We start from the raw sequence: 12,860 nt of genomic DNA on the forward strand, positions 1-12,860 counted from the left end.
TTTTCAATTCTGCAACCATTTTAATAACTTTACATAAAACAGAAATAAAAGATGCTACCTAGATACAGACAGAGTCAGCTACGATGTTAAATAAGTCCGAGGTTAGGTAAGATAGTCTAATTTTTATGTTGATAATCATTTGTCATCCAGTTATCGCCGTAATGATGATAACAATACTTCATCAGTTTCATTCATTAATTTAAATCATTGTAGCAGTCATAGTTCAATTAAGCCAAACAAGAGTTGCAAAGAAAAGACTAACATTAATTTATTACAGCAAGCATCATAGCATAGCTCATCCACACATTTGATTTTTCAACACACTATAGACTATGCCAGTCTCCTGAAGAGCACCGCTGTGGTATGAAAGTTAGTATAATAAACTTATTTTAGTTATGTGATGTCCAGTTCATCTTCTATGTCGTTCATGTATCTGTATTTCCTTAATATACTTTTTGCTTATTCTGCTACCTAGAGCATTCTGAATGTCATGAATGTGTCGGTTTCTTCTTCGAATGAGCTTGCTCGTCGACGTCTAGAGCAGTTTCCACTCTTGATTTCACTACAACGCGAGTTGGTATTAGGCTTACACGATACCATCTTACACTTCACAAAAACCTGAAGTTAAGAACAGTAATTCATGCTTACTTTGATATCTAATATTTTCAGTTTAACGACATTGACAATATCAATACATTATTTTATTTGTGATAATAATACGGATGATATGATATGGGATGGTTTAGATATATGGAATTAATTCGTAAAAAAATCGATGTTTTATATCAACATTAACAAATTATAATTACTTATTTTATTAAAATCACATAACCGAATATAATATCAATATCATGCATCTATATAGTTTAATGAACATTACTATATCATAATAAAAATTACCTCATTGGTTAAACCATATTGCAGGAATCCAAATGAATTGATTTCAAAACGATGATCCAAACCAGAAGAGCTAAATTTAACCGATGAATCGACACCACAACTAGAAAAAAAAAGAATAATTACAATTTCATCATGTACTGCTGTTGAAGTGACCATTACAGGATTTCCGTCAGAGTACGGAGTGTATCAGTGTGTCATCAGAATGCCAGAGAGTATGTCATCTTTCAGACTTAAATAACGTAACTAATGAGTTATTTCTTTTATATACCGCATGTATAAATTATAGGCATCTGATTGGTTAAAAAGTGGGTAACCACTTCAACCATCACTCTTATGACGTAGGTGTGAATAATAGTTCATAAATTCTCGAGGAAAAAAGTACTATCAAGTTAAATGATAGCACTTTTTTGCCCTGTGACGATGTAATCTCTAGGCCTCACTTATAACGTTGCAATAAAATTTATGATACACACGGACGGTAAAGGGACGCGACTCTACGACGCTGATAGAGATACGGACGGTAAAGTGACGCGGCTCTACGACATTGAGAGAGATTGTGTTAAATTGACAATAATCAAAATTGCTTTAATAATGTGTGGTTTTGTTCTGATAGTTTAATTAATGTAGATTAATGACATGATTTTTTACTATAGAATTGAACATTTTTTTTTATACAAATGGACAGTAATTTTTTAAAAAAGTGTACTTGGAGCTTATAATAATGATGATTAAAAACAATGTAATAAATGAAATATAATAAAAAGGAAAACAAATGTCTAGTTGTAACATTGTCGAATTTGTCGACACTGTGTACAATAAATCCTGGTTTTCATGAAGTCACTAGTGTACAATGTGACGATTATGGAGCTTACGGTTTCAGTGAGAAAAACATATACAAACCCATTTTCGATGAATGTGTACTTCTTGTCACTTTCTGTGCATGTTCCATATTTAGCCATTGCTTTGCAGCTTTCGATGGCAACATCTTTAGAAGAAGTGCTCTGAGCAGCAAAGTAGAGAGTTTGCTTCAGATCCACTGCTTCGGTCCCACTGACAGCATTGTTGTAGCCGGAGTCTTCATACATTGTAAGATAAGTTTTGAACTCTCCAGAAGATTTGTACTTCTCGGGATTGACAGAGGCCGAGGGTTTAAAAAAGACATCAGAAACGCCAAGTCCCGTCATTTCACAAATGATCTGCATCTCCACCTTGTGCTTAGCACGTGTTACAGGTGCTCCTGGGAAGATTGGTTTAGGATCGTCTCGAATAGTATTGTAGAATTTAGTCTTTGTTTTCTTAGAACTCTAAAAAATTAAAATAATATAGATCAAAAGTCTTAATTGTTAATTTTACCAAATTAAGCTATACTTTCTGTTCAAACAGTAATAAAACATTGACTACAAAAATGATGGATATAAATATAGCCATGCGTGGTAAAACATTAATCTTTTACAATAAATACATACAACCAGGATATACTGCAGAAAAAACATAGGACAAGAATAGGAAGTATAAAGTAAATTACATTTTTGTGAAGTGGGGATAAGGAGAGGCTATTAGAGCTCCAACAATGTACACGCAATATAAAATAATCAGATAGAATATATAAAAACAATAGTTATGAAATAGAATGTTATAGTATGGTAAAATTCCTTACGTTATTTTCAAATTATTATTCCTTTTAAAACAACAGGCAAATAACACTTTAGAACACGGTTCATTAACTATATCTATTATAATGCTTCGATGAAACCATATAAAAAAAATGCTTTTTTGAAAAGAACAAGGTGCAATTAGAAGTGACATTAATATGTCGTTCTATAATGTTGTATCATAAACCATTACTTTAAATACATCCTCCCTACATGCATATCAACTTTAATAATCAAAAGTTAAACAACATCCAATGTGTGTGATATTACCGTATGTATTATATATATAATTATCCCTGCATAAATAAGGCCTTTTACAGGCTGCATACTGATGTTCAGGATTTATAACTTGATTATTACAACTGTATACATGCTTTTTATTATACCATTCAGATATTATATTTACTATTAAAGTCATACTCATGTTAAGATTCTTGAAGACAAGTTTTAGAATAATTTTATAAAAAAGATTAGCAGGATGTCTTCCACTTACGACCTTAAAGACTTTGCGATGCTCCGAATGGCAAATGGGTAAACACTGGTGTGTTTAAATGTAAACGCAATAACTACCATGTTAAATATCTTAAAACTATTGAAAAAATAGGTTAATGTTTTGAAATAGTACCTTAATAATGGTTCCACATTCATCATAACCAAACTGAATTTGGTAGTATATATCATCACTTTCCTTAATCCGGCATCTTGTGTCGTGGAGATGAAGGTCGCTTGCTGGAACGTTACCCACATAGGCTTTGGGAATACGTACCGTGATATAAGAATCACCACACTCAACTTCGGGCTCAGGTGGTTTTGCTACAAAATATAGTATAAATATCTATTAGTCACAACATACTCGAAATACGAAATACAAAATACTATTATTGCTATAAGATACTGTAAGGAATCAAATTGAAGTTGAACAAAGGTGATACAGAACATTAAAAATGATTAAACTAGTACACGAAAAAACGACTGGGTTAAATAAATAAATTTATATATATATATATCTGTCTCTTATACACATCCATCGCTGCTTCTCTATGTGTTTCAGCTGGAGGACTGAAATACAAGTTACAATAGCGCACCGCCTTAGGAATGAGACGATTAAGCAGTTGGTCCCGTGTGCATTTATGGCTCATGTGCACGTTAAAGAACTCAGTACACTCTTCGGAAAAGAGTAGGAGATTGTCTCCCGGTGTACTGCCCAATCACCACAAGTACCCCACTGGAAATAACTCTTCTTCTAGACTTTCGTGGGCTATCCTTGATGTTTACACCGAATAAATCCAATCCAATCCAAAATAATATTCCCTTTTAAGTTAAACTGTCAAGGTTGATCTAACACACAATAAAATGTAATAAATAAATTGCTTATTTGGTATATTTAGGAATGTCATTAATAGATTTCATTTAAATATTAAATAACATATTAATAACGAATTAACAGAGGCATAAAACTAGAACAATATTCATTCCATAGACCAGTAAATTTAACTGATTTGGAATTTCGTAGCAAAGAAACTTGTGAATCAGCAAAATATTTGATAACCGCCCATCGGCTCAATGCCACGTCCACTGGCTTTCATTTTGGACGGCCTATTTCGTTTTTTGGGCTAAACCCATAGATTAACTAATTATGCAGGAATAAATGTTTAATTCAATTATTTACAGTTTATCTAGACTTTTGCAACAGACAGATTTCAGTAGAGTATCTTAAGGGTATTGAAATAAGTGTTGGGGTGTGAAATTGGAGGGATCGATGATAAAGTGAGGAGCTAGCAGAATATAGTGGTATAAGGTAATTTTTAACAGAGCGTAATTTTTGGCTTCGAAAAAATTTCCAGTACTGGGGAAAACAGGAGCCGCGATTTCATTTGTTCATTTGATTGGGGATAGGGAGGAGGATATGCACTTTCTCCGTGCACTCCCTAAATACGTTGCTGACGGTTCTACTTCCAGCAATTATAATAATTATTATAATTTACTACTTACGGATCTGAAAGTTGTAAATGCCAGTGTCACTGGCTGCCATGGCACTTTTTCCACAGGGCGTCGTAAAGACTTTGACACCAAATCCTTCATCGATATTTACCAGATATGATTTACCTCCCTCAAGTCCAGTTGGTGCAGGGTAACGAACAATTGTTGGATCACTCTCGGGGAATGTTACCACATTCGAATCAAGGGCATTGAACTTGGCAACAACTTCCATGTTGGCCATATCTTGAATCTTAATAAAAGCTTTCTTCGTAGGACGGGTAACCTGCGAATTTATTTAAAAAAAAAATGTTGCTGTGTTAAGGAAGCCTGGATATACGCAGTCAATGAACATTCTTAATCAATATGGGCATAAGCATAAGATACATCATGATAATAGATATAACTTAGGCTTATATCAGTATTAAAATTCTATGAATTAGCCTTTTCTTAGTCTCAACTTCACATGCCCGAAGCCTACACAACAACACAACACGTTGAAAAACTTGTGCATCCCACCGCCTCCCATAAACAATGTAACATTGTCGCATCCAGTGGAATGATTCTCACTGCGAAAACTCACTCATGTGCTATTCCACCGAATAAATCAAATAATAGGTATAATACGAAATAGATTATAAATTCAAACATTCATAGTTTATATACCGGTGAATCGAATTTGATAGTCCACAGTTCATCCGTTCCTTCGTACAGTGAATTAGTGGATGGTGTTGAAAGGTCCGACATGATATTAGGTGGGCTCACGTTTTCTTTTAGGTCAATTCCTTCAGCTGAAAAAAAAATTATATCATTTTGTATCTAAAGGTAGATATATTATTTTTTAATTTTATTTTTTAATTCATAAGCAAATTTTTTTAAATATATACAACTTACATGACACAATCAAGCGTGCAGACTTGGGGTCGTTTTGAACTCTATAAAAAAGTAAAAATTATATAAATGAATGAAAATTCACAAGTTATTTCTTTATAGAAATTATATAAACGAATAAGAAGACAGATAATATAATTATCTTCCACAATAATACTGTATATATTATACATATCAATTTATAAATAAAGGTCTATGAAGTGTCTGAAGTATTTTAGCTTTTGCTTATCAATTTTGTATCTCAACCGAGTTCTATGGAGAAGGTGTACGCTTAGTTTTGTGCAATATTAATACATTTTTAAATTTTACCCGTTATTGTCAGTAGCAGTGAAGCTGAAGATGTAGGTTCCTTCCTCCTTCGGAGTGAACGACAGCTTAGATTTGACGATTTTTTTGCTTGGTTCAAAACCTTTTACGTATGACATTTTCGTTCCCAGTGGATAACTACCTTGAATCTCAGTTATTCTAAAATATAAACAATTATTTGTTACGATATTTTATTACGTTTCAATATTCCGTCAGCCTTGGCATTTAAATGCACATTAAATGATAGACATGTCTATTAGGTCTAAAATATTAAAGATTCAAGATTTCTTCTATTCGTCATGTTTACAATTTTCCAAAGACAGATGATGAATATACGGTATAAAAATATAAACATAGTTTCAAAACAAATGTTACAATTCTTTGAACAAATTCATGAGGAATGAAGATAAACTTTAACTTTAACATTAACTTAAGGGTATACTTATTTAATGGGTGAGATTATGTTAGATTTTACCAAGCATCAGTTTTCCATACAAGTTAGCTACATATCAATATGAAATGCTAACATTGGCTCAAGACCAAAGTTTAGAGCTTTGATATTTATTTCGATTTTACTTGAACGGAAACTGAATTTTATTTTTATAACCTCGTTCACATAGCAAAAACAAAATGAAAAATCAAGAAGTGTACTACATACGTTGATGCGTCTGAGCCCTCTTGTATGGAAGCACTTACAAAGCTGTCCCATGTTTCACCTGGTGCGATAAAACTACACTCTTCCAAATCGATCCCTGGCCCAACGCATGATCCGGCTAAATAACGAAAGAGGGTTTTTCGGAAACAATTTATTATTGGATGTTTTTGTGGTATGTATGTACACGGAACATACTGAACACCCCAATGTCTTATTTAAACTCTCATTTACTTACAAATATCAAACGTTTGTTTAGGCCTATACAAAAATCGATGTTGTTATTAGTACAGCCAAAGCCGCGCAGGAATCTTGTGTGCTGTCAATTTGAATTTAAAGTCAACAGATGTTAACAATCTAATATCTAATGTCATTGTACTTCTTTGATAAGACCATACCTTGATGATAAGACGATTAGCTACATCTAGCATTATCCCCACATGGGTGAAGATTCGCTAAACAAGCAATTTTTTTAAAACTCAAACATACTATTATTGGTCTAGTTCACAGATATAAATCTTAGGTTCAATATACAGTATACATACATACATGTACATAGACCTACATACATATATGTATATGTATATATAATATACACATATAAATACATATATAGAGTATATAAACAACTAGGCCCCTATATGATTCAAGATCATCAAGAGGAGAGTGCTAAATACAAGTAGAGCTACTAACGGAAGAAATGTAAAGTTGTTAACTTCATATTTTTATTCCACTACAAATGTGTTTCGTGTAGTCAGCAGAGCTGATTACACTCGTCCACTTGATGGATAGTTTAGCTGCATAACATCGTAAACACAATGTAAACAGTTAGATAAATAATAATAGCAGTTCTCAAATAGAAACATAAGATGTTATAATCGCATCAAGCATATCCTTTCAACGAAAGATCCTTTTTTGTTGTATGAATAAAAGTGTCTCTAGCACTCTGGTAAGCATCTTGTACAGGGACATGTTCCCTGTTTTGCCTACCAGACTCATTTCGTTTTGAGTGAAATAAAATTATATCATTTGCATGACAGAAAGTGCCTGTGGTTAGATTTGCGCCATATAGGTAGGACTCTATACATTTCTACAGTCCGTATCACTTACGTGAAGTTACATCCAGGAGAAATTGGAATGGGACTGTACTCTTTGCTTTCTTAAACTTAGTATCTGGAAAATCCTCAATCATTACGGACGCACCATACCATCCTTCCAAATCGTCTTCTCCGGTGATAAATTCAATCTTACACTCTTTCTGTTAAGAGAGGAGGGCCAGAAAAACACTCAAATTTTAACTTAAAAGTTGTTGTTTAGCAATTTTTTTATATATGAATATAGGTCGTATTGACCAGCACACAATATAAAATAGATAACAAATAATTTCATTTATTTATATGATATTAGGCCCATATCATAAAAACGACAAAGACATAATCAAGATAATAATGACATTATTCATTAATATACTAAATATGCCATCTTAATTTTAAAATTGAAATTTCTAAATTCTTTAATATACAAACACTGTCTGTTAAATGTTTTTAATATTTGCTCTTTGGTCGTTTTGTTGCCATTGTCATCGTATTTGAATAAATACAACTAAGTTACTTTACCTCGTAAAGCTTTGTCAAATCCGTAGCTTGACCACATACAGGGTCATTATCGGTACTATCCCTTGCCTCGGGGCATTCAGCTTTATTTGCCCATCGACATTTAACAGGGTCGTTGTTTGGATCAATCGCTGAAGAATATAAGTTAATAATGGTTTAATGGTTTTTAATTTATAAAGGGCAAAATACGAAAAGTTTATAAGCGTTCTGAAATAAATGTAGAGATATTTGGAAATGTGAGAATATAAAAAAAATAAACAACACCCAAACAACAGAGTATGTGAATACGGGTCCGTCGCTAACCAGGGATTGATCTAAGTGAATCCTGATCAGCACTCGTTGGGTCTCGGCCATCTCGGCCTATACTAATTAAAGCCAATAAAACTCACTGGCATGGAAATAAAATAGTGATGTACAATAAAATTAAGAAGAAACAAACAGGTGAGTCTTCAATCGAGCTTTAAAGACGGTGACCGAAGGAGATCCACGAATGCGCAAAGGCAACGAGTTCTACAACTTAGAAAATTAAGAACGTTTCCCAAATAACTTCAATCAATCGGAAGACGTTATTCACTCTCACGTCAGGCGAATTACATTAACATTAATAATTACAATGCATCACTTTGATTGTATATGTAAGCTAAAGTATTTAGTACCAAAACAAGTATCTTGACTTACGGTTCAGGTCAATAAGTCGCCTACAACCATGCCTCACTCTATATACTGGTAACCCGGCTGTAACTTTTGGAGAGTCATTTGGTTTCGAGGTATCAACTGTTGTCAGAAGAGACCAGCACTTGCCCGAGCCGTGGTTTTGAAGCTGAATCCAACTACTGTCAGAGCACGGGCCTGTCGTCATAAATCTAAGATCAGAAGGTAAAGCTAAGGTAGGGTATAGGTGTATCTCCCAGTGCCATTGTGCTGAATTGCCTACGAACGCGGTTACATTACTCTTGTTATACATACAAAAAATGAAGATGAAATTTTGTATTTTATTTTAAGAAGATATTTTTTTACAATACTTTTGTTTTGTTTTCAAATTCTCAAAAAATTACTATTATTTTGCTGGATATGCTTGGGATCTCTGATCTTAATGAGAGTCTCCTAGACCTGACAATTTCAATTTTCGTTCATATGTACAATGATTTTGCAGGATTAAATACTGAATCGTTTTGTGATTGTGAAGAATGGATTAAGTCTGGAGTTATTAAACTACCGGTATTTGTAATGATGTAAATAATTATAATTAATAAGGAAACAAATGAAACGGATCAAGAACTTTTCTTTAAAGAGAGCACAAATATGTATATATTAAATCTTAATTTAGGTAGAATTTTTTTTAATTTTTTGATGTTCTATAATGTAAAGCAATAACTATTGCGTTGTATCTGCCTTCTATCAAATTAGACATAATCCATTGTACCATTGACGCTAGATCATTCCAAAAATTGTTTGAAACAGTAAGATATTTCTATGGACAAAGAGGTGACAAGCAAGATCGTTGAGGAATTACTAAATAATAGAATTTGTAAATCTTTATATTTTTATCATAATATTCTTCATTTTAACTCCGAAACCTTGTTGTAGATATATTGGGATTTTGTATGGTGGAGTATAGTTTTACCTGTAGTTAAGGTAGTTTAGTCGATCTTTTTCATTTTTGTACGGGGCTTCGTGGGAAAAAGCTTGGCTTGTTTTTGAAAGTCCCCTTTTTCATTTCTATTTATCATCTCTGTTCTTCAATTTTGTTACTTGATTTTACTATTTTATTTGATGTTTGAATTGAATTGGAATAAAGTTATACTTGACGTCATGTTGTACACGAGACCAATGGTGTATTGCTATTATTATTATTATTACTTCAACACTTATTTCATTCAACAATTGAGTATAGGTCTCCACTTAATTTGCAAGATGGAATAAACTGTTTGATGCTCTATAATTGTTATGAGGCTAATGAAGTGAAATTGTTTCAGTTGTGATGGATAAAATCCTGTTTTGGCCCGATCTGGACCATTCTATCATAATAACACCAGCATGCGGGAACTATAAAATTAGAGTTCAAATACCCACCCCATTGTAAATGCTTTGCGATCTGCTTGGTAGTCTACGTATCCATCGAGGAGACTCCATCCCATCTCTTGTGAAATTGAGGTACATTCCAATGTCAGTGGTGTTAAGATGGTCTTGTTGGAAGCACAATCAAGACACGTCAGAGCCAGAAGATTTTCGGCGATAAGATGTTGTCCGGTTTCTGTACAATAGTACTCAGGATAGTAATAGATAAGTTGGAATGAAAGACGCCAGTGAACTCGGATCTGTTAAACGAAAAGGTCCGATTCAATATTTAAATAATAATTAAAATTACGCAACACCGTGGCGTACCGTGACATGATGATGCCTCAGCCCATACTGTCATGGTGGCGTTTTTGTGCAGGCGTGTGTGTGGAAAATTTGAAGGCAAATTCAAATGCTCATATTGGTCTCTAGGGTAGATAGCACGCAATAATTTTAATAACTCTCACCATTCATAATAACATATAGGCCTAAGATTATTGGAAAAAAAACATCTACTAAAACCAGTTATATATATATCACAGAACGGTCACATAAATGACATTAACTTATTTATTAGTATCTGGCAATAATACACAAAAGATAATTCACTATTTGTATAACTTTTACTTCTGTAATGAACATAGGTATTTAATATAACCTTTGTGATTAATCTAATGCCTAAATATTCGTCTAGTTAATGTTTGCCTATGAAGTTCATACCTTGGATTTTCCAAGTTTTTCCCAGTAGAATGTACCGCCACGATAGTGAGTAGCGTACACCTCAGCCAGCATCATCGCCATCGCAAAGAGCACCAAGCCTCTCATGGTTGCCTAACAACAAAAGACGAAAATAACTAAATCACAGTCTGCCTATGTCAAAAGCTAAACTTCTTCAATCATGACATTAATCTGTAATAAGATCAAAGTTGTTATAAATTTCCAATGAAAACAGATCAAAATTTTAGTTGTCGCAGATTTATACATGCTTTTCTGTCCTCCTAAAATACATTGTTTAACAATATATATTGAACATACACAGGACCCCAGATTTTTAGGAGCTATATTTATATAACTCTTATTCTATATAACTCATAGCTGCCAAGAGAGAATATTCCCTCTCACCTATGTCACGCAACCATCAAGAACCGAGATGGAATGAGCTCCGCTTCGGTAAGTTTTAGTTCAGGTATGTCTAGTTTAAAGTAGATTAGTTTCCTACGCAATGTTTAAAAGAAAGTAAGCATACTCAGTGAAGAAATAACTTACCTTTGTAACTGTTCACCTGACAGTACTTCAACTGTATGAGGTCTTTATCAGAAAACCGGCGATATTTTATATGTAACGGTACTAGTGCCACGGTTCATTAATTTCTTTAAAATATCTGTCAAGATCATTATTCGTTGTCCTAAGTGCTCTTTAAGTTTCGGTTCATTTGTTTGTTTATTAACATCAATAGTAAAGTCAACGTTAATGCATTACATAAAGCTGCAGGTAAAAAGTTAATTGCAAAATCAGGTTTAATTAAAATGAAGTGAAAGCAACATAGACAGGTATTAATTTAAAGAGATAGTAACGGTGGTGGAATCTAAAAAGTACTTTAAAAATTAATCAAAGTGTTAAATTGCTCAGATGATGAAAAGAGAAAATGCAAACTTCCTATTACACAGAGATCGGAACAAAAAGTTTTCCATTACAATAGTATGATGTTTACTACAGCCTTAATATCACTGGCTGGGCTTTGAATCTCACTCTGGGTTTCAGTTAATGGACACTTCTTGGACAAACTCTCTAAACGCCGGCCCATTGTAGGTCCTACACAATTGGTTCGGGTGCACAACAAGCTAATCTGCAGGCGCCAGCCAACCGGGCCGCTGGTAGGGGAGGATTTGGGTGGTGGCGGCGGGAAAGAAAGAAAAAGAAAAAAATGGACGTCTAGAAAAGAAAATTTTCGCTGGGCCGCCGGACCCCTAGTATGGTGTTATCTCGATCGGTCCTACTTCCGTCCCCGCTTTCGTCCCCCTTTCGTCCCCCGTTTCGGACATCTCTGGGTCCGCCCCTGGGCTGGGGCTTCGTTGGGAATTCAAATGTGATTTGAAGCAACTGATTTTTCTGGAATCATAAGTTTTGCTCAGATATTTGAGTCTGCATTCCTTAGCTAAAGGACAAACAATTGAAAAAATGATAATGCTGTGGCCCAGCGGTGGCGCCAGAAACTTGCCAACAAAGGATTCCAACCGACTAGAGCCTCAGTCGACGGCCCGGAATAAAAAAAATAGTAGGTTAACGGAGAGAGAATTATCCATCTTTTGTGAGTCAACTAAAGTACTGTACTATATGGTTACATAAAAATGTATTAGTCTGGTTGTAAAACTGCTGAAATGAACTTTAGCGGGAAAAAAGTAAAGGAAAATTAATTTTTGGTTTTTCTGAATCAGCATACCCTATAGTGTCTCAGAAAAAAAATCCCCATGCCTAGGGCTTGGGCAATTTTTTTTACAGCACTTTGAAATTTTGACCTAAAATACCCTATTTTAAACTATTTAAGATGGGGGTAGGGGAAATAAATTTATGTTTTTGGTCACTTTTACATATACTGTGGATATGAAATGTAACACCAACTTGGCTAAATAGTTACTCATCACTCTCATTTAAAGTTTTGATAGGAATGATGACGTCATCATGATAAATTCCAAGATGGCGTCCATTAAGGTGGTAAAAACTATGTTTTTAATGTAAAAATAATTGTATTGTTATCGAAGTACAATATAATCCCAATACAATATTATACATACAGGAATAAAAAAAAACGTA

The 12,860-nt window shown here is 33.8% G+C and overlaps 1 protein-coding gene across 1 annotated transcript; it reads right to left on the minus strand.

Moving 5' to 3' along the window:
* On the minus strand, positions 1-11,362 carry LOC117116589. The gene is made up of 15 exons (XM_033260658.1): positions 11,316-11,362; positions 10,770-10,880; positions 10,065-10,309; positions 8,670-8,854; positions 7,995-8,122; positions 7,489-7,636; positions 6,385-6,499; positions 5,730-5,885; positions 5,424-5,464; positions 5,196-5,320; positions 4,545-4,815; positions 3,178-3,365; positions 1,801-2,204; positions 901-1,000; positions 1-618 (listed from the first exon to the last, which is right to left on the minus strand). Exons 2-15 carry the CDS (start codon positions 10,872-10,874, stop codon positions 472-474), a joined length of 2,358 nt encoding a protein of 785 aa, XP_033116549.1. The 5' UTR covers positions 10,875-10,880; positions 11,316-11,362; the 3' UTR covers positions 1-471.
* Between the last annotated feature and the right edge of the window lie 1,498 nt (positions 11,363-12,860).

This window comes from Anneissia japonica, unplaced genomic scaffold (genome assembly GCF_011630105.1).
Source record: "Anneissia japonica isolate Jap-2015-1 unplaced genomic scaffold, ASM1163010v1 scaffold199_len4679917_cov187, whole genome shotgun sequence".
NCBI lineage: Eukaryota > Metazoa > Echinodermata > Crinoidea > Comatulida > Comatulidae > Anneissia > Anneissia japonica.